This window comes from Epinephelus fuscoguttatus, linkage group LG16 (assembly GCF_011397635.1).
Source record: "Epinephelus fuscoguttatus linkage group LG16, E.fuscoguttatus.final_Chr_v1".
Classification (NCBI taxonomy): Eukaryota; Metazoa; Chordata; class Actinopteri; order Perciformes; family Serranidae; genus Epinephelus; species Epinephelus fuscoguttatus.
Genome location: NC_064767.1, coordinates 867,686 through 893,790, shown reverse-complemented (window position 1 = coordinate 893,790; position 26,105 = coordinate 867,686). Strand labels below are relative to the sequence as shown.

The following is a 26,105-nucleotide window of genomic DNA, read 5'->3' as shown; positions in this document are numbered from 1 at the left end:
GGTTACTGAGCATGCTCAGTCGGCCCCAAAGGACAAACTCGAACAGGAAGAGTTTTAATCTATTTCCTGTTGAACTTTGTCAGTTAGTTCAGTACCTCACAGGAAGGGCTGGATTACTGGGGAGTCAGAGCCGAGTCACAGACAAGTCACAGCTGAGTTACAGCCGAGTCACAGTCAAGTCACAGTCGAGTCACAGTCAAGTCACAGCTGAGTTACAGCCGAGTCACAGTCAAGTCACAGTCGAGTCACAGTCAAGTCACAGCTGAGTTAAAGTTGAGTCACAGCTGAATTACAGTTGAGTCACATCCAAGTTACAGCCGAGTCACAGCCAAGTTTTAGCTGAGTTTTTGAGTCAAAGTTCAGTCACAGTTGAATTAGTTTTAGCTCAGATGAGTCACAGTTGAGTTCTAACTAAAGTTTCCTCTCAGCAGAGACTCGTTCAGAAACATTTCAGAGTCAAAGAAATGAAACGTCTCAGCTGGTAGAAAACTGGAACCAAGTCCCACAGCTGAATGTTAACCACACGATAACCACGGCCTTGTTGGAGCGTCAAGTTCCAGCGTCTCTGCCACATAGTAACATACAACATGTAACAGACAAGTAAAACACCAACATTAACTCTGGAGAATGTGTCGTCTGTTTACGTGTTACCAACCTGTCATCTACTGACATCATCAACTGAACCAGCCAACTGACACTGTCCATCACACGACCACCATCACAGGTAGAACATCAGAGTACTCTCTGGCAGATGAGTGTGCGCTCACACATAAGACCGTATTCATGAAGCGCAACTCTTCTGCTCAGAAACCCTGTGAAGCTAAAGACACCTCTAACCCTGTGAGGCAAAAGACACCTCTAACCCTGTGAGGCTAAAGACACCTCTAACCCTGGTGAGGCTAAAGACACCTCTAACCCTGTGAGGCTAAAGACACCTCTAACCCTGTGAAGCTAAAGACACCTCTAACCCTGTGAGGCTAAAGGCACCTCTAACCCTGGTGAGGCTAAAGACACCTCTAACCTTGATGAGGCTAAAGACACCTCTAACCCTGGTGAGGCTAAAGACACCTCTAACCCTGTGAGGCTAAAGACACCTCTAACCCTGGTGAGGCTAAAGACACCTCTAACCCTGTGAGGCTAAAGACACCTCTAACCCTGTGAGGCTAAAGACACCTCTAACCCTGGTGAGGCTAAAGACACCTCTAACCCTGTGAGGCTAAAGACACCTCTAACTCTGGTGAGGCTAAAGACACCTCTAACCCTGTGAGGCTAAAGACACCTCTAACCCTGTGAGGCTAAAGACACCTCTAACCCTGTGAGGCTAAAGACACCTCTAACCCTGTGAGGCTAAAGACACCTCTAACCCTGTGAGGCTAAAGACACCTCTAACCCTGTGAGGCTAAAGACACCTCTAACCCTGGTGAGGCTAAAGACACCTCTAACCCTGTGAGGCTAAAGACACTTCTAACTCTGGTGAGGCTAAAGACACCTCTAACCCTGTGAGGCTAAAGACACTTCTAACTCTGGTGAGGCTAAAGACACCTCTAACTCTGGTGAGGCTAAAGACACTTCAAACCCTGTGAGGCTAAAGACACCTCTAATCCTGGTGAGGCTAAAGACACCTCTAACCCTGTGAGGCTAAAGACACCTCTAACCCTGGTGAGGCTAAAGACACCTCTAACCCTGTGAGGCTAAAGACACCTCTAACCCTGGTGAGGCTAAAGACACCTCTAACCCTGTGAGGCTAAAGACACTTCTAACTCTGGTGAGGCTAAAGACACCTCTAACTCTGGTGAGGCTAAAGACACTTCAAACCCTGGTGAGGCTAAAGACACCTCTAACCCTGGTGAGGCTAAAGACACCTCTAACCCTGGTGAGGCTAAAGACACTTCTAACCCTGGTGAGGCTAAAGACACCTCTAACCCTGGTGAGGCTAAAGACACTTCTAACCCTGGTGAGGCTAAAGACACCTCTAACCCAGTGAAGCTAAAGACACTTCAAACCCTGTTGAGGCTAAAGACACCTCTAACCCTGGTGAGGCTAAAGACACCTCTAACCCTGTGAGGCTAAAGACACCTCTAACCCAATGAGACTCACAGGATGACATGAGGATCAGCACCCGGTCAAGGTGCTGCGGGACACTTCGTGTTCACAGTCCCTCTTCCTCTCCAATGTCCTGCCGTTGGACAAGAACTCTGCCTGTGAGGCAAGTGCTGCGGTGAGGAGGATTGAGATGGTTTTTGTGCCAGCTCCCCTTCATCATGTCCACATGCAGTCCAAGTTGGTAACTGCTTTCTATCAGGTCGCTGTTCGCTCGTATTTCCCTATTGGCGGTGTTGAGTTCATTATTGGAAGTGATATAGCAGGAAGTTTATGCGGTCCCTGAAGTGGTGGAAGTTCCTGTTCTTGAAGATGACGATGACAGTCTGGCCCAAAATACCGAAAAGTGTTCACTGCCAGTGTTTTGACTCATGCTCAGGCCCCATAAGCATGAAGAGGATGTCAACTTGTCTGATTCTTTTTCCCCTCTGTGTTGACTGAAGACAGGTTACCCTCTGTTGTCTCAAGTGGTGGTGTGAAGGAGGCTGTGCTAGAGTCTGTCACTGCTACAGCAGTTTCACTGCCGCTGACGTGTAAGGCACTCATCAGTGCTCAGAAAAGTGACCAGTCTCTAGCGAAGTGTCGTGCTACAGCAGTGGATGGTGCCAGTAAGTGTACTGACAGTCATTTTTTGATGGATAATGGTGTGTTGATGAGAAAATGGACTTTGAAACCAGATGATTCAGGTGAGGACTGGGACACTGTGTTTCAGATTGTTGTGCCTAGTGGTAGCCGTCAGCATGTTCTGGAGCCAGCCCATGAACATATGCGGTCTGGTCACTTGGTGTCAAGAAAACCTACAGTTGTGTGTCGAAACATTTTTTCTGGCCAGGAATGAAATCTGATGTTGCACATTTCTGTAGGACCTGTGGTCCAGCTCCCCTGCACCCAATACCAGCAGTTGGTGAGTCATTTGAACATTTAGGTCACAACGTGCATGGTCCTTTAAAGTTGTTCAAAGAGCAACTTGTGTCTTCGTCTTCTGGGAAATCTAATGTGTTGGATTTTGTTCCCAGGTGTAGGTGATCAAGTGTTAGTTTTACTGCCTACACCTGGCTGTGCCCTCACTGTCTGTGTTTCAGGACCTTCTGTAGTGGAAAGCAAAATGTTGGACGCAGACTACGTCATTCATTAGGGTTGGGTACCGAAACTCGGTACTTTTTGTACTTGGTACCGATTCACGTTGGTACTACCGAGTACCAATTCACTTAAAATGAAACGGTGCCAAATTTCGGTACCTGAGGTGAAGGCGGAGCGAGAGCGCATGACTCGCACCTCAGACTTAGCAACAATGGTGACAAAAACAATGTGCAGACAAAAGTTAATGTGCAGCACTGTCCCTAAATGTTCTCAACAAAATGTTGAAACTGAGAAGTTTAAACTATGGGCCCAAACGACGCATAGTGCGTCCAAATCACACCCGTTCTTCTCTGTGGATTTTCTCTGTGACCGTGTGTCCTAGCGAGAAGCCACGCATATCAGCGGAAACAGCATAATTGTATAGTGAGGAATATCGTATCTTAGCACGTCTTAGGCTTGCGTGTGTTTCTCCCTGTCTATCCACATTTGTAGTCCGGCTTTCAAGATGCAAATATCTCCATATTGTCCAGTTGACACTCCATCAAACTTTGTATGGCAAGACCAGCCACTTCACCTTTGTGCACCCAGACAACTGTAGCCTAATTATGCATGCTGACAGGGCCGTAGTCACCATATACATTGAGGGGGACATGTCCCCCACCAATGCCCAAAATGCCCCCCAATATATAACTGAAACTGAAAAACAAATATTATCTTGGAGGACATCATTGCACTTGGTTGACTATTTTTCTATGATCTTAGATGTAAATATTGCATGTTTCCTTCAGATAAAACACATTTTTGACTTGTGAATGAGTCAATGGAATTTCTTGCAATAATGAAAAAATACTGGCAATCATGTCCGCCTGGCACAAACCACATGTTTTGGACAGCTGTGAAGTGACAGAATGTCCCAGCATCATGGTTCTTATATTGCCAGATTCCAGAGAGTCTCCCCTCTTCATATATGGCAGAATATGTCAACTTCCAACTTGCTATGGTGAGATACATGTAAAAATGTAAGAATTTAGGCACACAGATTTGTTTTTTTATTGATATAAAAATTAATATAAAATACAGGCACATAGAAGGACATGGAATGATGGCAAATCTGGTTAGCCCAGACTGACCTGAAAAAAAAACAAGATATAGCATGTGTATGTAGCCTTTATAATGACTGTGATATACCTTAAAAGTAAAGGCAGTAAAAATACCCCAAAAACGCCTAGAGCCCATAGGGTTAAAAAATAAGGTACCGTTTGGTACCGGTACCGAATTCCAGATACCGGTACCGTATCGGTTCAATTATGAACGGTACCCAACCCTATCATTCAGACACCTGAACATAGGTGGTTCCAGCTAAAGATGTACGACCATAACCAGCGGTTGATGCGTTCTGACGGCACAGGGCTTCAACACTGAGGTTAGGTACAAGAAGGGAGCAGACAACATGGGGGTAGATGCAGTGTCCAGAGGGTGAGACAGGTGTGAGTATGACATGTTGAGGTAAGATTAGGTAAGGTGTGTATTTGTATTCATATGGTAGTGTTGTGTTAATGCTGTAAACATATAGTCAAACTAGATGTTTGATTTTATGGGAGGGGGTGTTAGTGTGAGGATAAATATGAATGGAGGAGGAGTGGTGACGCTGCCAGTGGTCCAAGAGGCTGTGACAGAGTAGTGTCATTCAGACGTGGGTAACACGTGAGCGTTTTGACGTAGTGTGGTGATAATTTGGGTTGACTGTGTTAAATCATTTCTTTTTTGTGTGTTTCCCTGAGAGGTGATCCGGTTCCCTTTTGGAGCTCGTTTTTCGTTGGTGGTCCTTATTTGCACGTTTCGTTGTAAATAAAATTCCTTTTAAACGGCTATTTGTTTGGCTGCCTTTTCCCTCTTTTGAAAGATCCCTCTACTTCACAGTGTTACACCCCCCATCCCCCATCCCCCATCCCCATCTCCCAGACCCCAGACCCCAGACCTCAGACCTCAGGCCGGGACGTATCAGAGACATTTTAATTATTATGCTTTAATCTGATAATTAAAATTACAGCCGATAAAACGACGCGAGTGACGATATAAACATGTGACACAGCAGATGTGAGACAGCTGTTTGTCTCTGTTAAAGACTGCACAGAGTAACACTGAGCTTCATCATCGTCATCATCATCATCCTCTGTCTCACCGCTAACGTCACATTTAACACTGGTTAAAGTCGTTTCACTACCACAAAAAAGAAAAAGAAAATTAAAATCTGTATCGGTGCGTCACAGGTAGAACCGCCAACATCCGAGTCCTCACCTGCGGAACTTGTCCCTCATCTTGTCCAGGTCGTCTCTGGTCCGGCTGAGCTCCGCCTCCATGTAGTGACGGCTGCCGTCAAACTCCGCCTCCATGGCCTCCATCTTGTGGGTGGAGAGGGAGAGGCGGCGCTGCAGGTCCTCATTCTGCTGCTGGAGGATTCTGGGTAAGGGGAGGAGAGGTCAGAGGTCACAACAGGAAGTAGATTGCTTTGAAAAACAGGTCTGAGCCCATTCTTCCTGTTTCCCTTTAAAGATAACGCTGTAAAACCTCAACACAGAGCGGGTCATCAGAATCTGTATGCTGCTGTGATGTCACACCAATGTAGAAATAATTCTACGACTATAAAGACAGATTCGTTCAGATCACACACAGAGAACTTTTAAAACAAGCTTTTCTCGCCGCAGTGATCAGAAACTACTCACATTTCATTCAGACAAGTCTCTCAAGCACTTCCTGTCTGCAGTGACACAGAGCACCACATCACTCTACCTGCACTTCCAGGAAGTAGACTGCTGCGGTTTTTACAGCTCCTGCCTCCACATGACGGCCTGATGATGCCGCGTTACGTCTGAACTGAGAAGCTGTCGACTCCCTGTTGTGACTCGTTGCGGTACACTCAGGTGTGACGTCATTCTTTGCTCCGACTTCTGGACTAAATCAAGTTGTGTTGATGTGTTCAGATAAATATCACCAACACTAACGGCTGTTAACTGAACTCTTATTTTCTCTGATTCATGTAAGAATCATCAGAGGGGGCGGGGCCAGAAACGTTTTGAACTTCCTTAAAATGACGGAAAAGTTCACACGGTTCTGTTTCATGACCGAGCCCATCGACCCGACCCACCCTCTTACATGGACCACTTGCTTCTTTACTCCCATTGGTGCGTTGGTCACATGATCATAGCCTTAAATACTGAGGTGCCACAAGGCTCCTTTTCTGCTGATGTCACTTCCTGTTCATTTCAGTGTCAAAAGGCCAAATAAAGTGAGTAAAAACTAAAAAACTATTAAATTCTGTTTATCAGTTATATTATTATTACTAGGGATGTCATGATACCAAAAATTCAGTAGTCGGTGGCGATACCAATAAAATTACAGGATTCTCGATACCAAAGTCGATACCACAGTAAAAAAAAATTAAAAAAAAAAAATCCTAAGATCCCATGTTCAAGAAATACTTTATTAAAATATTTGCATATAAAATAAAATTTCTATCATCAGATTGATATTACTTATATTTTTCTTTTCCTCGTTACCTATTTTTCATTGTAAAAAACATTGATCAACATCTGCAATAAACTCAATAAACTATTTAAATATTTACTATTTAAATCATGCTGATAGCGTTTGAGCCAACTACAAGAATGTGTGGAATTTCATTGGTTTCATTTATTGTTTGTCCTGTCCCTGTGCAAACAGCGTTTTTTGACGTCCATGGTCCAGTTGTGGAAAAATCAAACGTCCCAGTACAATAAATCAAACACACCCCAACCACTGTGTTTCAGAAGTAGACGCGCATGCGCAGTCACGTACTGCTGAGAGTGAACTCCCTGATCGTTAGCTCACACACAGCTTGTTCAAGCTGTTCTCTGTGTTGTTGAAATTAAACAAAATAACATGGAGCATATCTGCTTATTATGCTACTGATTTAATTGGGATATTTTTTGATGAACTGAATGACATTTAACGAAGTGTTGCGCGTCTTCATGGCTGGGCTCATAGGAGACCACCGGACTCTCTCCCAGGGGAGGGGCTGGGGGAGAAAGGGAGATGTCCGGAGTCCAGACAAAGCTCCGCACGGAGCATGGATGGTTCAGAAGCAATACGGAACGAGTTAAAAGCAATTGATAAAGACAAAGTGGTGTTTAAAACTGCATATATTGCTAGCAGATCTATTCTCTGGCCTAAAGCGCAGCCATGACTGGTTCTGAATGTGGGCTTTAGCAGGCAGCCACTCTCTCCTCTTCCTCGTCACCCCCTCGCTCTGAATGTAGGCATGGACTGTAACGCTATATGGCGTATACTGCCCCCATCAGTTCCGGAGGAGTCATAGCACAGATTCTTATGCTGGTATCGGTTCTTCCTATTTTAAAAAAAAAAAAAAGAGTATCGCAGGGGTTTTTTCACCATGGAATCGAAAGGTATTGCGAGTATCAGTTCTCATGACATCACTAATCATTACATGTTTATATTGGGCGGCACAGTGGTGTATTGGTTACTATTGTCATGGTCTTCTCCAGGTGCTCCAGTTTCCTCCCACAGTCCAAAGATATGCAGGTTAACTGGTGACTCTAAATTGTAAATTTATAAATCAATGTTGTAGCTGTGCACCTCCCCAGAAATGTAACTCCACAGTGTCACAGTGACGCAGACCTCCTGTCTGTCTCTGTAAGCTGAAACCATTTCCCTCAGTGGAAACAAAGCTTTGATTTACTTTAATTTCACAGATAAGAAACAATAAATTGTGGAGACAATAAAGCCTCCACACACTGTGTGTGATTTATCCTGGCTGAAATATGAGCAGAGCAAATCTCTGCTAGCTGCTAGGCTAATTTATACAATGTAAAATGCCATAGGCTTGTGCTAATAACGTTAGCATGTTGTATTTGTGGGGAAAATGTGTCCAGATAAAGACAAGTGTTTGTCTGTGAATGCTGCGAGTTATAGTGAAGCTGATTTGTGTTTGACACTGTCTCTATGAAGCCATGTTTAATGTGTGTTTAATGTAGGTTTACTGTGTGTTTAATGTGTGTTTGATGTGTTTAATGTTTGTTTAACATATGTTTAATGTGGGTTTAATGTGTGTTTAATGTTTGTTTAATGTGTGTTTAATGTGTGATTGATTAATGTGTGTTTGATGTGTTTAATGTTTGTTTAACGTATGTTTAATGTGGGTTTAATGTGTGTTTAATGTTTGTTTAATGTGTGTTTAATGTGATTAATGTGTGTTTAATGTGTGATTGTGTGTTTAATGTGTTTAATATGTGTTTAATGTGTCATTAATGTGTGTTTAATGTGTTTAATGTGGGTTTAATGTGTTTAATGTGTGATTAATGTGTGATTAATGTGTTTAATGTGGGTTTAATGTGTTTAATGTGTGATTAATGTGTGATTAATGTGTGTTTAATGTGTTTAATGTGTGATTAATGTGTGTTTAATGTGTCATTAATGTGTGTTTAATGTGTTTAATGTGGGTTTAATGTGTTTAATGTGTGATTAATGTGTGATTAATGTGTGTTTAATGTGTTTAATGTGTGTTTAATGTGTTTAATGTGTGTTCAATGTGTTTAATGTGTGTTTAATGTGTGTTTAATGTGTTTAATGTGTGTTTAATGTGTTTAATGTGTGTTCAATGTGTTTAATGTGTGTTTAATGTGTTTAATGTGTGTTTAATGTGTCATTAATGTGTGTTTAATGTGTTTAATGTGTGTTTAATGTGTTTAATGTGTGATTAATGTGTCATTAATGTGTGTTTGTGTTTAATGTGTGTTTAATGTGTTTAATGTGTGTTTAATATGTGTTTAATGTGTTTAATGTGTGTTTAATGTGTGTTTAATGTGTTTAATGTGTTTAATGTGTGTTTAATGTGTTTAATGTGTGTTTAATGTGTCATTAATGTGTGTTTAATGTGTGATTAATGTGTCATTAATGTGTGTTTGTGTTTAATGTGTGTTTAATGTGTTTAATGTGTGTTTAATATGTGTTTAATGTGTTTGTTTGTTTAACGTTTGTTTAATGTGTTTAATGTGTGATTAATGTGTGTTTAATGTGTTTAATGTGTGTTTAATGTGTTTAATGTGTGATTAATGTGTGATTAATGTGTGTTTAATGTGTTTGTTTGTTTAACGTTTGTTTAATGTGTTTAATGTGTGATTAATGTGTGTTTAATGTGTTTAATGTGTGTTTAATGTGTTTAATGTGTGATTAATGTGTGATTAATGTGTGTTTAATGTGGATTTAATGTGTGATTAATGTGTGATTAATGTGTGTTTAATGTGGATTTAATGTGTGTTTAATGTGGGTTTACTGTGTGTTTAATGTGTTTAATGTGGGTTTAATGAGTGTTTGTTTAACGTGTGTTTAATGTGCGTATAACGTGCGTTGAATGTGTGTTTTGTATCAACTAAACTTTACAGCACTTCACAAAACCCTCCGCTGCTGACTAGCGTTTTGGAGGTGTTACTGCAGAGTGACACAGACACACCACCACACAGGTATAAATGCTCACAGCAGCTCTGCACAGAACCGACACACAGCTTTAAATCTGTTTAAGCTCTGAGTGTTTACTTTACAACACTATCACAGTGCACGAAGAATCATCTGCTCATTTTTTCACAGTTCAGATCTACTGACTCTAGGACTAACTGTCAATTAGTTATACAATTCCTCTGGGACCAGCGTAGTCAGCAAAACTGCCTTAATTCGTCAACACACTCGACTGATGCAACATGGGATAGATTCTTGCCCTCACTAGGCTTCAGCTAACAGCTAACGACAAAAGCAGCTCCTCTGAACACAGACACATGGAGAAGTCTCTAAAGTCTCTGCTGTTCTATGTTGGTTGAGTTTGTAAGAAGACGGAAAATGTTTCATCAGAATCACAACCTGACACACAAACTGTGACATCACAACCCTGTCAGGTGAGGAATCAGAGATCGGGCTTTAAAGAATGATTCCTCCATAACTGATGTTTACAGATGTTCTTATTTCCTCTGTCGCAGTTCTCACGAGGACCAGAATCCAAAATTCTGTCACATATTCAGATTTTAAGATTCAGATTCACTACATCTACCACGATGTGAAAACTCTGTCAGGCGTCTCGAAGCATCTGAACATTTCCGCTTGACCGAGACATTTGGGTGGAAGTTGTCGTATCATCAGTTGAGTCAGAGAAGAGCTGGCAGCAACAACAGATAACACAGAGTAGAGTCTCACCTGATCCTGTCAGAGTCTGATAACACCTCCTGAAACACAAGAAACACAAAACAAATCTCATTATTACAACATCCTGTTTTCATGTAGTGACTCAGTGATCTCATTATAACTGATAATTATTCTGTTTCACGTCAGATCTGTCAGAGAGGGATCACAGCTCAGTATACACAGGATTTATACAGTATATATGTTCAGTATATGTTCAGTATGTGTTGAGTATATATTCAGTGTATATGTTCAGTATATATATCCAGTATATATGTTCAGTATGTATATCCAGTATATATGTTCAGTATGTGTTCAGTATATATATCTTGTATATATGTTCAGTATATATGTTCAGAATATATATTCAGTATCAGTATATATGCTCAGTGTACTCGATAGGTGAAACTGGACAGGAAGCACAAACCAAAATAACCACAGCTGCATGATTAAAACTCCAGCTGTCTGAACTGAACAGGAAGTCATAAGGTGGGAACACGTCTTCATCACTGCATCCAGTTTTCACCTGTGGCGCTGCTAGAGGCGGAGCTGCTGGAGGCGGAGCCTGGTGACAGTGACAGACTGTAACTGGATCTTTAGCTGTGAGCACTGATCCACTCAAAGTCCAACAACCTGATTGGAACTAAAACCGTTCTTCCTGTTTCCCATGACGTGTGTCTCTGTTAACTGGTTTTCAGGAATTTTCAAGGACCGCTGCTCTACATGATCGATCACATGACTGCCGTGTGATTAATCAGCGACATCGGGTCAGGAAACATCAATGAGACGACATCACAGAGACGGACGGATGTTTCATGTGTCTTTAACGTGTGTCTCATCGACCCCTGTCGACGTATGGAAACACGTCCTCTCCCAGCATGCAGTGGGGTTTTACATGATGGGTCCTCTCAACTGATCGATCGCCTGCAGATCCATAAAAATCAATGACTCAGTGGCTAAAAGGCCAATCAGATCGCTGCATTCTGCAGCTGCAGGTTCCTGCAGGTTCTCTGATGATCTGTTATTTATTAGTTTCCTGATTATTGGTGATCAATACCTGAGCATGTAGGGATGAAAATAAATTCATCTCCTGGACTTTGTACTGCTGAATTCTGGGTAATTCAGAGGAAATATGAGGACATCTTTAATCTGGATTTATGACTTTAACGTTGAGCGAGAATGCAGAGCTTGTCCTGAAACACAAACACTTAAATTGGCTGATTTCTGAATGGAGTTTGGTGACTCTGTGTGTCTCTGGAGTCAGTCCCAACGTCTGCTCAGACACTTTACAGTGTAAAATCAAAAAGTTAAAGTGACACTGAAACTAATTCACAGAAAGATAAACAGTCGGTCTTCATGATTTGTTATTAATGATCAGTGGTGTTAGAAAACTCCCTGCTGATGTCACACTGAGGTTTAAATAGTTTGTGACGGGCCGCCTGTTCTCAGACCTCAGCTCATTAAAGCCGTTTTATTTTTGACGTCGCTAGTCAAAAATCCCATAATGACCTCTGAGTAGGGCTGCCCCGTTCCTATTGGCTGATGAGCGTGAACTTCTCTTCAGTGAAAGACAGACTGATCAAAACGATTCTGACAATAAACTAAATAAAACAGTGTCAGTATCAGTAAAGAGTTTCAGAGAATGTTGCTAACAGTTTAGCCTTCAGCTAACAGGAGCCAAACGCTCACTGCTGCAGCTTCATGTTTACGTAGCTAACGTTAGCTACAGCCTCAAATAACAGTGTGTCCTCCACTTTCTGTTGCTGCTGTTACACAGGTTATAGCCAAAACACACAAGCAGCAAATGCGTCACGAGCGAAAGTCCGTTTTTTTTGTGACCTATCCCCAATCCCAACCTGCCTCCTTACAAGCATTTAAACTGTTTCCTTGTTTACTGCAGTCAGCACATTGGTCACATGATTGCAGCCTTTCAAAATATGTGGGATATGTACGGATTTGGGTGCATTGCTTTTCGTAGGATAACATATGAAACATTTGTGAGAGAAGCCTGAACCCGGCACTGTGGGGTTTGAGCTGACCAGAGTCAAGCTGCTACAGCTGCCAACTGAGGGTCTGTCTGTGGAGCTGCTGCTCGCCCTCCTCCCGGGGAAGCCATCTGCAGCGGCGGGGAGCGAGGCGAAGGGGGCGGGGAGAAGCTAACAGCTAATTCTTATCTGATCTGTGGTCTGATGAATGAAGTAAGATGAATTAAATCAAAGTGTGGAAACATCGAGGGTGCTGTTTGAATGGCCGTGGTTGTCTGGTGGGCGGGGCTTAGGACAGAGAAAAACGAGCAGCAGGAGGAGGGAATCTTTTTATTTAAATTCTGCTATTTCTTTTTGCTATTTCCAGAAAACTGGCTCCACCAACTTAAAGTAATTAAATCAATTCAGAGTTAAATTTCGTCTTCACAGAGAGCAGGACATGATTGGACCATCACTGAGGAGGAGACGTCAGATTCATCCGTCCGTTTCTGTTCGTCTGTCAAAATTATTTCACTCAGGAATTAATAAAGATTTTTAGATTTAGCAACATTTAAAGAAAAATAAAGTTCAGATCATTTTTGATTTTGTTGAATTGACTCCACAGTTCAGACTCCACATTTGAATCATCAAAACAGTTTGTCAACTTTCTGAAATTCTCAGTTTATAATTAGAGTTTAATCAAATTAATCAGACTTTTCAGGTTTTTTCTCCTGAGACGACTCGACAGTAATAACGTGATGAAGGTAGAAACCCAGCTGTGACGCTGCAGTTTCAATGTGAACATTGGTCACATCATTGGCTGCCCTCTGCCCTCCTTGGAGGAGATCTCCAGCTCCTGATGCCTCAGCAGGACCAGTTCCATCCTCAAGAACTCGCATCACCAGCACATCATCTGTTTGACCTGTTGCCCTCAGGCAGGTGCTACAGGTCAATCAAAGCCCCGACCACCAGACTGACAAACAGCTTCTTTCCTTGGGCCAGAAGAACTCTGAACAGGCCATAATATGTGCAATACAAGTAATGTGCAATCAACCGACTGCTGGTTTTACTTCTTTATTTCTAAATCTCTTTCAGCACTGTTTTATTCATTGCTGTGTATGTGACATGTTGACGTCATGTTTGTTATCTGCTTTATGTTGTAATGTATCGTACTGAGATCAAAGGAGCAGCACCTGGTATATTTCTATATACAGACGATAAAGCTTTCTGATCTTATCTAGTGTGACTCAAGTCTCTTTAATTGTTCAGTTCATTAAATATAAAACTCTCCAGAATAAACAAACATGTTAAAGCTTCGATATGTTTCAGTAACGAGCTCAGCTTCACTTCATTCTGCTGACATCCAATATCCTGAAACTAACCAGTGAATATTCATAAAAACAAAAGCTGGCTCCTCCCACAACGCCGCCGGTAATCAGACGGGACAAATTAACAAATATAATTACTTAAATAATAATTAAAATAAATGATCAGGCTCCTTCTTTAGCTTAGCATCATCGCTACAGAAAGGAGGAGGAGGAAGAGGAGTTAGTATGAGGAGACCAGTACACAACGAATCCAAAAAGTCAAAATTAGGACTTTTCACGAAGAAAAATAAGTTCATATGGAGCAAGAGAGGACAAGGAAGAGGAGCAGAAGGAGGAGGAAGAGGAGGGCCAGGAGGAGGAGGAGCAGGAGGAGTGAGTCTGAGACAACCAGCCCACAACTGATCCAAAAACTCAAACTTAAAGACTCCTCATGATAAAAAAAAACATAAAGGGAGGAGGAGAAGGGAGGAGCTGAAGGAGGAGGGGGAGGGGCAGAATGAGGAGAGGGGGCATAACGAGGAGGAGGGAGCGCATGATGAGGAGGGGGAGCATGATAATGAGGAGCCCTGCCTCTCCTCTCACTTACCTTAATGTGGGACAGGAGAGCCTGATTAGAAGGAGGTCTGTGTTTGTGTCTCTGTGGCTCCTCCTTCTCCTGCCCCTCCATCTTTACTCCTCTATTTACCTTCAGCACCTCCTCTTTAGGCCCCGCCCTCTCTGTGATGTCACCTTGTTGTCGAGGGGTCTCCTGCCCCACCCGCTCCTCCTGCAGGGGCTGGTACCACCCACCGGGCCGCTGCATCACTGCCACCCAGTCGTCCCAGCGCTTAGTCCGGTCAGCAGATGTCCCCTCTGCCTGCTGCTTCCTGTGGGCAGGGCGGCGGCGGCGCTGAGGGGCAGGGCTTCCTTGCTCACTGGAGGGTGTCCTGCCAAGCAGCGTGAGGTGGGCGGGGCTTAGGACCTGATACGTAATCTCATCCAGGAAGTTGGAGAAGCGAACCTTCTCCTCAAGAACCTGCATCCTCCAGTTCCAGTCGCTCCTGCAGGGGGAGGGCGGGTCCGACGACCGCCGCGACGCTGACACCCGCTGGTCCGACCGGTCCAGAGAGCGAGTGGGTGGGTGGGCGTTGGCGCCGCTCCGCCCCCTGCTGTCATCCAGCAGCTCCACTGACTTTGACTTCCGGATGATGTCGTAGGCGTGTTCCACGCCGAGCGAGGCTGTCTGCTTCAGGATGCTCTTTGGAGGCGCAGCGCTCTGCGTCCTCTGCGTCCGGCTGTGGCGGTCTCCTCTGGGTCCCCGGGTGGGGGAGGGTTTTCTGGCCGCTGTGGAACCACCGCTGATGGAGTGACCTGCTGCACGACGAGGACTTGTGGTGACACCCACTGCTGTGGTCCTGGTGCGGCCGGGCTGGTGGCTACTGAAGAGCGGTGGCGGCGGAATGCAGAGCTCCAAGCTGGACAGGCTGGAGATGTCCAGCTCGCTGTCAGAGAGCGGGAGTGGCTTGGTCGGGATGCCATGCCGTGACCCGCACTGCAGCCGTTTAGAGGCGTTGGTGGCGGGGAGGTGGGGGAGGTGCTGCAGGGAGGTTAAAGGTGTGTTTACAGTGTGTTGGTTTACCTGATTTATGTCGGGCTGCGGCGCAGGTGGAGGTGGAGCAACGGGCAGGGTGTGGCGGATCTCACGGTGCTGCGGCGGAGCCTTACGGTACGGCTTCCTGGCCGGGGCCGCACTCGTCATCCTGGGCCCTACTTCCTTCCTCTCTATCGTCTGTCAGTCCTGCCAGCAGAAGAGGAGTTAGAAAACGACACAGACACCCACCGGTCGCCCACCAACCTCCAACCACGACGCCACAACCACAACTGGACCCTGTCACTGCCGTCACCCTTCCTCTCTGAGCAGATCAATGCTCGGTCACCACTCATCAACATCAAACGCGCCTCCCTCTCCACACACGCCTGATGTGTGTCCGTGTTTGTGTGTCTAATGCAGCGTAAATGTGCTTCTGTTGACTGGTTCTATTTTGGTATCTTTATGAGGACCAACATGGAGGCTCTGACCTGCACTGGGAGGACATGGCATAGAACATGTCTCCACTGTGTTGGTGGACAGTCACACTGGTCCCTACAAACACCTATAACAAATGTATCTGCCCTCACAAGTTACAAGACAGTCCAAACAAATCACAAGACTATCAATAGTTACGTTTGTTCATAAATCCTTGCGAGGACCGGACCCGCACTGTGAGGACACTTCTGACAAAGTCTCAACGTGTGTTTAAAAAAAGATGCAAAAGGTGCATGTAAGGTTATACTGACACATGAAGGTCCTCACAGGGTGTCACACCTTCACTGTGAGGACATTTTGGTCCTAGAAATACATCTCTGTAAAAACTGTCCTCACTTTGTAGGTCCCAAACTCAGACAGAAATAAAAGGTGGTGCTCAGTAGTATATCAATACATGTACTCTGTGTGTGTGTGTGTGTGTGTGTGTGCCTCAGGCGACACATTGATCTCGGTTTGTTTCCAGAACAGGAAGTGCAGCTCCATTGATCTGAATGAGGCCAGCGTTAGCATGTCAGCATGTTAGCCTGTTAATGTGAATGACACAGAGCAGAGCTAACACAAGCTAACGTGCTAACAACAGCAGCAGCACACTTTAACCCCAACGACCAATAAAATAAACATGTTCTGCTGGTTTCTACTGTCCAACACACACACACACACACACACACACACACACACACACACACTTCCTCTTCTAATCGCCTTTTTCCCTCTCTCTAAATACTACAATACCCATGAGCCTCAGTGGTTGTTGCTATGGAGACAAAGGCAGAGTGTGAGTGATGTAAACAGCTGAGTGTTTCTACAAACTGTCATTGTTAGCTTCAGCTAACTGTTAGCATTTAAAGCTTCCTTCCTTCCTTTATTTCCCTTATTCCCATCTTTCCTTAACCTTCCTTCCTTCTTTCCTTCCCTCCTGTTTCTCTCTCTTGCCTTCTTTCTTCCTTTCCTTTTCCCGTCTGTAATTTTTTCCCCTTCTCTTTCCTTTTCCTTCCTTTTTGTCTTCCTTCTGCACTTCTTCCTTCCTTCCCTTCTCCTTTCCCATCTTTCCTTTTTGATCCCTTCCTTTCATTTTTTCTCTTTTCCTTACACACCTTCTTCCTTCCTCCTTCCCTTCTCCCCTTTTACTGCTTGCTTTCCTTCCTTTCCCTTCTTTCTTCCTTTCTTCCATCGTTCATTCTTTCCTATCATTCTTTTTCCTTCCCTTCTTTCTCTCCTGCTTGCTTTCTTCATTTTCCTTTCTTTCCACCCTTCCTACTTTCCTCCTTCCTCATTTCCTTACCTGCTCTTCTTTCTTAGTTGCCTTCTTCCATCTTTCCTCTTGCTTTCTTTCTTCCCTCCACACTTCCTTCTTTCTTCCTTTCCTTCCCTTCTTTTCCTCTTGCTGTTTTTCTTTCTCTCCACTCCTTATTTCTTACTTCCTACATTTTTTTCTCTTTTCTTCTCCTTCTCTTATTTCCTTTTTCTTTTCATCTATCCTTTTCCATTCTTCCTTCCTCTCTTCCTCGTGTCTAACCTTCTGCTTGCTTCCTTTCCTTTCTCTTTCTGTGACACCTCCTTCTTTCTTCCTTCCTCCTTTCTCCATCTTGCTGTCTTTGCTGTGATTGGCTGAAATGCACCCTGGGAGTCAAAGTTGTGTCTCAAGAGTTTTTGTAGTTTTGAGTTGTTTTAATAAAGTTTTCAGTGTCTTTAAATCTCGTCTCTGACGACGCGTCGGTCCGTCCCTCTGACCTGTCCCACTTCCTGTCTGTGTCTCTCAGCTCTGAGCTCATTGGTCGGTTTGTATCTAACAAACAGGAAGGACTACATTCTGCGGTGAATGAATCCACGCTCAGTCTGATCAGAGAAGAAGAAGGAGGCGACAGGTGTGAGAGTCTCAGGTAAAGAAGAGGAGGATGAAGCCGCAGAGCGTCTTCATCTTGTCTGACTACAGCTCCTGAATTTTACATTCAATCTGCCCCGAGCTTTTTTACCCAGCATGCTCTGCTCTCATGCAACGCTCACACACACACACACACACACACACACACACACACACACTCCGACTATATTTGTGAGGACTGTCTGGCGATCCAATCAGCTCTCATCATCTCCTCTCCTTCTTTGTTCCCTTGGTTGTGTCCTGCTTCCTTCTTATGTTTCCTCTCTTCTATTATTCATTCTTTTCTTTCTGCCCTCATTCACTCGTTTCATCGTGTTCGCCACTCTGCTCTCCTTCTTCTCCTCTTCCTCCCTCCTTTCTTTCTTTCTCTTACTTTATTTCCTTTACTTCTTCTTTTCTTCCTTCCTTTCTTGTGTTTATCTCTTGCTTTCTTTCTGTCCTCTTCCTCCCACCTACCCCTTCTTTCTTTCTCCCCTCTTATTTTGCATATTTCCATCCTTTTTTCCTCCCTCCCTCCCCTCCTGTCTTCTTTCCCATCTTTCCCTTTTCCTGTCTCTCTCTTTCTCTCCTCTTGTCTTCCTGAGCACAAACACTTCTATTACGTTTCAGTTACTACACTGCTGATGCTGCTGATGTGATGAGCTGAGGTGTCTGTACCTGAAAGGTGAGCTTCTCTTCTCCACAGCTGACTTCATCCACTGAAACACCTGAAACACACACACACACACACACACACACACACACAGAATCATTACCACAGAAGAAGAACACGTTTATGATCACAGACTGCAGCCCGAGGACAGAACGCACCACATCATCATCATCCAGCTCACACTTTAATCTGTTGCCATGGTAACAAGGGGGGGGGGCAGCCGGTGGGAGGGTGAAACAGAGAAAGCAGAGAAGAAGAAGAAGTGAGGAGGACCACCAGCTGTGATCTCCATCTGACCTCCGACCTCTGTCATCAGTCTCAGGTGGAGTCTGTGTGTGACGCTCAACAGGAAGGAAGTGCACAGCCACACTCTGTACAACATATACAACACAACACAACACAAGACACAGACACACACACACACACATGATAAATAAACTATTTAAAATTCGGTGTTCATTCTCACCTCGTATGTCAGCACAGGAAACTCTTCATCGTCTCTGCGGTGTCCGTCCTCACACTCAGTCCTCCTCTGAGACTCAACCTGAAACACAAGATGGCCGCAGAGACATCAACACCTGAGCACACCTGCTGTCAGTCAGTCCGTCTGTCTGTCACAGGTGAAGTGGCCCTTTAAATAAACACCAGTCAAGACACAGGGGGAACTCTTCGCCCTGAGTGTCGTCTGCAGGCAGACCGCAGCAGCCTGATCAGACCTCCACAGCTGCGCATTAGCATCATCTGAGAGAAAAGCTAACGGGATACACTCACTGATCTCTGACTTATTACAGTGAAGAGTCGCTATCACATGTCAGGTGAGAGACCCTGCCCCCTCACCTGGTATGAAGACACCACCATCATCATCATCATCATCATCATTGTCTTTGTGTTTACTGTGTCATGATTAAATAGATAAACAAACATTAAAATTACACTAACTTAGCTTTTCTTGTCACAAACACGCTAACAGGCTAAAACACACATGGCTAAGGCAGAACAACTAATGGGCCAAGGGACACAGTTAATATAAACAAGCTAACAGGCTAAATGCTAAAAGAGTTAGCCTGAAGACTGAAACAAGCTGAAAGACTAAAGTTCTCTGAAAGAGATGAAGTGAAGTAAATGGCTGAGAGGTAGAGACATGTGCAGGTGTGTTTACAGGTGTGTGTGTGTGTGTGTGTGTGTGTGTGTGTGTGTGTGTGTGTGTGTGGTAAAAGGACTGAGAGTCACTGCTGTGGCTCCTCTGAACAACAGAATTAACAGAGCTGCTTTAATTTTAATGAACAGGCTGCTCACACACACACACACACACACACACACACACACAGTTTTCTGTATATTCCCGGTGCAGTCGGTGGATTTCCCATCATGCCATCTGCTACAGTTTGACCTTCAGTTGGAGCTGAGCATGTTATTCAGGTTGTCAGCTGGATGCTTTGCCGAGTCGTTCCTCCTGACAGACAGACACTGTGTGTGTGTGTGTGTGTGTGTGTGTCTCTGATCGACAGCTGATTGATGGAGCTTCACTCACAGGAAGTCAATCAGAGTTTCAAAGTAAAAGTCTTTTTTTATATTTCCTCTCACATTAATGACTCAGCTTCCAGTGACTGACGCAAACCTGTCTTGCTGCTGCTGTCCTACATGTCCCAGAATGCCTTTCAACTCCCAGCCACTGTTTGGAGGTGCTGCCCTCAGTCCCATTGATTCAAACACCTGCTGCAGTATGAACACCATTCACTGTGCTGTCAGCAGGGGGAGGGGCTGACATCAGCCAATCAGAGAGCAGCAGAGTCACCAGCTCATCCTACCCATAATCCTCTCTGGGCGGAGATAAACCCCTGTGCCATGTAATCCCATTCACACACAGACACACAGACACACACACAGAGTCGTACCAACAGGTTTTCCCTCACAGGAAACAGGAAGTAAAAAGAGACAGACATGTCCTGAGTTACATGCGCGTGTGTATGTGTGTGTGTGTGTGTGGGGCCTCAGGTAAGCTACAGGTGGGCCAGCTGTCCCCTCATCTCCTGTGAGACACGTCTCAGGGATCAGGACTTCCTGTCTGAGCAGGAGGACAACAGGAAGTGTAATTATCAGAATGGTTTGGTATTTCCGAACACAAACACAGATGATATCAGTCCAGATGCATTGTGGGCAGCTGGTCGGACGGGACAGACAGATTACCCAGAACCCCCCCCTCTGATCTCAGAGCTGTTCACAGTAAGACGACATGAGACACTGCAACATGTCAGAGACACCGAGGACGAGTCAAGGACACACGGAGACGTCTCCTCTGTCCAACTCATGAATAAAACATGGACACTGAGCGTGTGTTCGTGTGTGTGTGTGTGTGTGTGTGTGTGTGCGTGTCTGTCCTCCAAGAGACAAACCAAGGCCGACCCACATCCACACCTTCAGGAGGACACAGCAGTGCACTTCATCTGTCCACTTCTCTCCTTTCCTCACCACTTATATCCTTCCTTCAATGCCTCCTTATGTCCTTCCATTTTCCTCCTTCACCTCTCTGCCTTCTCTTCTTTTCCTTCACTGCCCTCTCCTTCCCTTTCCTCCTCCACTCCATCCTTTCTTTCCTTCTCAAACATCACCCGCCTCCACATCACTATCTCATGATTCCTTCATGTCCCTTTTTTGTTCCCTTCACTTCCTCCTTCCTATTTCCTCCTCTTCCTCTCCTCCTGCATCCCTTTATGTCCGCAGCACTGCCTCCTTCATTCCTTCAGCTGCCTGCAGTCCATTTCCTTTTCTGTCCTCTTCCTCCTGTTTTTGTTTATTATGTCCTCTCTCACTACCTCCTCTCCTCCTGTCCATCACAGCATCAGTGTTGTTGGCTGACAGGTTACCTGTCAGGTGTACCTGGTGTGAAGGTGAGGATCTGCTGGACTCTGTTGGACTCTGTTTGTTCACACAGGAAGCATTCTGCTCCAGTGAAGCAAAAACAACCAGACAACTTCAATAAAATATGAATGTGGACCTGTCTCAGAGCTGAGAGAGAGAACACTGGCTGCTCCTCATCCTCTCACCTTCTTCTTCTTCTTCTTCTTCTTCTTCTTTATTCTCTCACCTTCATGATGTCACTCTCTTCAGTTATGTTCATGATGTGTTTCCTGCTCTGATCTCATCACTGACGACTCCTGCCCCTCATCAGGCGACTCCTGCCCTTCATCAGGCGACTACTGCCCTTCATCAGGCGACTTCTGCCCTTCATCAGGCGACTTCTGCCCCTCATCAGGTGACTACTGCCCTTCATCAGGCAACTACTGCCCCTCATCAGGCAACTACTGTCCCTCATCAGGCGACTACTGCCCCTCATCAGGCAACTACTGTCCCTCATCAGGTGACTACTGCCCCTCATCAGGTGACTCCTGCCCTTCATCAGGCGACTTCTGCCCTTCATCAGGCGACTTCTGCCCTTCATCAGGCAACTACTGCCCCTCATCAGGCAACTACTGTCCCTCATCAGGTGACTACTGCCCCTCATCAGGTGACTCCTGCCCCTCATCAGGCGACTCCTGCCCTTCATCAGGCGACTTCTGCCCTTCATCAGGCGACTACTGCCCTTCATCAGGCGACTACTGCCCACTCATCAGGTGACTACTGCCCTTCATCAGGCAACTACTGCCCCTCATCAGGCGACTACTGCCCCTCATCAGGCGACTACTGCCCCTCATCAGGCGACTACTGCCCCTCATCAGGCGACTCCTGCCCCTCATCAGGCGACTACTGCCCATCATCAGGCAACTACTGCCACTCATCAGGCAACTATTGCCACTCATCAGGCAACTACTGCTCCTCATCAAGCGACTACTGCCCACTCATCAGGCGACTACTGCCCATTCATTAGGTGACTACTGCACTTCATCAGGCGACTCCTGCCCCTCATCAGGCGACTCCTGGCCCTCATCAGGCGACTCCTGGCCCTCATCAGGCGACTACTGGCCCTCATCAGGTGACTACTGCCCTTCATCAGGCAACTACTGCCCACTCATCAGGTGACTACTGCACTTCATCAGGCGACTCCTGCCCTTCATCAGGCGACTACTGCCCCTCATCAGGCGACTACTGCCCATCATCAGGCAACTACTGCCCCTCATCAGGTGACTACTGCCCCTCATCAGGCAACTGCTGCCCCTCATCAGGTGACTACTGCCCATCATCAGGCAACTACTGCCCCTCATCAGGTGACTACTGCCCCTCATCAGGCAACTACTGCCCCTCATCAGGCAACTACTGCCCCTCATCAGGCAACTACTGCCCCTCATCAGGCCACCAGCCACCCTCCTCCCCTGACAAGTAAAGAACAGTCCCTAAAGTGCGGTGAGGTTTGTGGACCGTTACCTGCCACAAAGAGGGAAATGTGAACGGCTCGTTTCTCCTCTGACACGTCACGTACCTGTGTTCGGCTGGCTCGGCTGTTCAGGTACTTTTGGGCAGAAATACATTAACATTCCTGTCTGTGTCTGTGACCCCCGTTCAACCCACAATCGGTGGGATTCGCCCTTCGTTTCTGCTGCTGGTTGAAATCTGTAGGCTGCTCGCACAGCGTGCTGAATGATTTAAGCCTATTTTGCTCGCTCAAAACTACTTTTAGTCGCAAATGTGAGTGTGGTGACGGACGGATCGCCACACTGCCGACATTTTACTCCACCCGTCACGGCACGCTGTTTGATTGAGTTATCAAAACACGGCACTATTATTCGGCCTTGCTTTTAACTTATTCCACCGAATACCGAATGTGTGTTTTTTTTGCAATATTCGGCAGAATATATTTGGTTACCGAATATTCGGTGCATCCCTAGAAACCAGACCAGCAGAAACCAAACCAGCAGGGTCCAGATCAGTAGAGTCCAGACCAGCAGGGTCCAGATCAGCCGAGATCAAACAACAAGTTATTTTTAACCATGACGAAGAACCATCATCACCATCAGTCAGACTCAGATTCCCTCACAGTGGCTCTGACCTCACTTCCTGTCACTGTTTGCTGACATCACAAAGATAACACAGACACAGGCTGTTACCTAGCAACAGTGCAGTACAGCTCTATCGGAGTCATGTCGACAGTCGAGCGGTCGAAATGAAACCAAAACATTAACACACGTGGTTCTCAGATACTGATAAATACTCACTAGAGAACCAACTGTGGATCAATCCGCCGCTGAAAATAGTCCCTAACTGACTGTTTGATGAAACTATTGATCTGTGTTTTTAAAGCTCTTCGGCAGGAACCAATCAGCAGAGAGACGCAGACAGGAAGTTGGACTGAAGATAATGAGTGTAAATGTTTAACAGTGTGAAATTAAACGTGGATAAATTGTGGTCGTGTTTCTGTGAATGAATACCAGCCAACACACACACACACACACACAGGACATTTAAAGTGACATTTAACAGTGATTTGTTGTTGTGCAGCTCCAAACATCCACAGCAAAGTAAACATGACCTCTGACGGGTAACACCTGTGGGACAGGTAACACCAGAGGTCACATTGTTGACTGACGAGATGTAACACACGTCTGATCACCTGCTCAATAGATCATTGATTGATTAACCTGATCGTTTTCATCAAACTGATGATGTACTTCCTGTTTACATTCACGACAACCAGCTGACTCTTCTTCTGCAGCACGTTGACATGTCACCTAATGAGTCATCGATTAATCAGCTGATTGATTCTGATCTGACCTGAGAGCGTCACACACACACACACACACACACACACACACACACACACACGTTCACCGGGACTGTTTCCATGGCAACAGCAGCATCAACAACAGCAATAATAACAGCGATGTTATTAAAAAGGGACAATTAACCCTTAAATTCACCCTTACTTTAACCCTTAAATTCACCCTTACATTCACCCTCATATTTACCCTTACTTTAACCCTTACATTACCCCTTACATTAACCATTCTATTTAACCTCATATTTACCCTTAACCCTTACATTACCCCTTACATTAATCCTTATATTAACCCTTACTTTGACCCTTATGTTTTCCTCTTACATTAACCCTTATATTAACTCTTATATTTACCCTTATATTAACCCTTACTTTAACCCTTATGTTTTCCTCTTACATTAACCCTTATATTAACCCTTACTTTAACCCTTATGTTTTCCTCTTACATTAACCCTTATATTAACCCTTCCCTCACAGGTGAACCTTAGTCAGCACTTTGATCTGGTCCTGGTGGGTCTAAAGGCTCCTGAGGATCTGAGAGTCTAAAGATATGGGGTCCCTTAAAGGTATGAGGACTCCTGATGGGTCTATAGATCTGTGGGCCCCCGAGGGTCTGAGGGACTGAAGAAGGACCCGAGGGCCTCGATGGCTCCTCAGGGCCCCTGAGCAGTCGGTAGGCTAACTCTGCTCCTTCAGTATGGAGCCCTGTGATTGGCTGAGGCAGTGCAGGTGATGTGATGAAGGTGTGTCCTGCAGGAGTCTGAATACAACACACACACACACACACACACACACACACACACACACGAACACGCGCACTCACTCTGAATGATTCAGTTCTCCGTTAACATCAGGCGGCGGGCAGCGCAGCCCTCAGCGCTGTCTGACAGGCTAACGGGGGACAAACACGACACACACAGCGGGTCTCAGTCCGCCTGACACCGGGCCGAACCGTCCCTGAACACCGACCCGACCCCCCCTCCCCCCAGCAGCCCGCCGTGAACCCAGATAACCCCGCTGAGACCTGCTGCTGGTCTGACTGTGGCCCAGTTCACCGCACAACACCCAAACTGGCACCACCGACCGACACCGAACACACCGACTCACCGGAGCCGTTCACCTGTACACACTCCTCCGGAACTACCGCTAACCCGGCCGGTGCTTACCTGTGAGGCCGGACGGCGCCGCTCGGTCCCGGTTGCCTCCACAAACAAGTCCCGGAGGGCGGAGAGGAGAGGAAACTTTAGCCGGAGCTCCGCTCTGCTCCTCCGGTGGGGCGAGGAGAGAAGGAGGAGGGAGGGGGGGCTCCGAACCGATCCGAGGCCGGGGAGGAGCGAGGAGATCCGGCTGAGGAGGAGATCCGAAGCGGGGAGGCGGCGGCGGCGGCGGCGGCGGGAGGAGGGAGGAGAAGCAGCCGGCTGAGACGCTCCGACCGACGGAAGAAAATCCACTCAGTGCCGCTCGGAGAAAGTTGATCTACTGCCCTGCTCAGCTGTCGCCATCTTTACCCGCGGGGCATGACGGGTAATCCTTAGGAATCCCGATCCCCCCCTTTACACCCCCCCCCACCCCTTCACACGTCCTGCGTGCTGACGTCACACACCTTAATGTGAGGATGAACAAGTGATCAATGAAGATAAAATATTCATATCAATATTTTCATTAATTAATGTGGTGAAACTTCTGTATCAAAAATATTATAAGCATAATTAATTATATTGATGAGTTATTGTCCCTTTGTCTTTCTTGTTTAATGAGATCCTGCGGGAGAAAACATGACAGACATTCAGATAAGGGACTGTTCGTTATTTATGATGAGGGAGACATGTCAAATTACTTTTCAGCCCTGGGGAGAAAATTATATTTTTTATTCTGGCTAATGGGAGGGGCATACAAATTCAAATGATTGTATTTTTTTATTTTACCTCCAAAATTACACCATTTATCATAGCCAGGGAAGTATTAAAAAATTTAAATTAAAGAAAACATTTTAGAAAATCACTTAAATTATACCATTTATCAGAGACAGTGTATGTGTAAAAAAGTGTACATTTTCAAATATATATATTTTAAAATGTATTATTACAATTATTATTTATATTTTTA

General features: G+C 45.4%; 1 protein-coding gene across 1 annotated transcript in view; it reads right to left on the bottom strand.

The window, feature by feature from the left end:
* The window catches only part of tjap1 (tight junction associated protein 1 (peripheral)), a 46,533-nt gene extending 20,982 nt beyond the window's left edge, over nt 1-25,551 (bottom strand). The window contains exons 1-6 of the mRNA XM_049601087.1: nt 25,166-25,551; nt 18,759-18,836; nt 18,298-18,347; nt 15,312-15,470; nt 10,417-10,445; nt 5,479-5,640 (exon numbers count right to left, since the gene is read on the bottom strand). Coding sequence (XP_049457044.1) covers nt 5,479-5,640; nt 10,417-10,445; nt 15,312-15,431 — 311 coding nt within the window. The 5' untranslated portion in view covers nt 15,432-15,470; nt 18,298-18,347; nt 18,759-18,836; nt 25,166-25,551. The remainder of the gene's footprint in view (nt 1-5,478; nt 5,641-10,416; nt 10,446-15,311; nt 15,471-18,297; nt 18,348-18,758; nt 18,837-25,165) is intronic.
* Between the last annotated feature and the right edge of the window lie 554 nt (nt 25,552-26,105).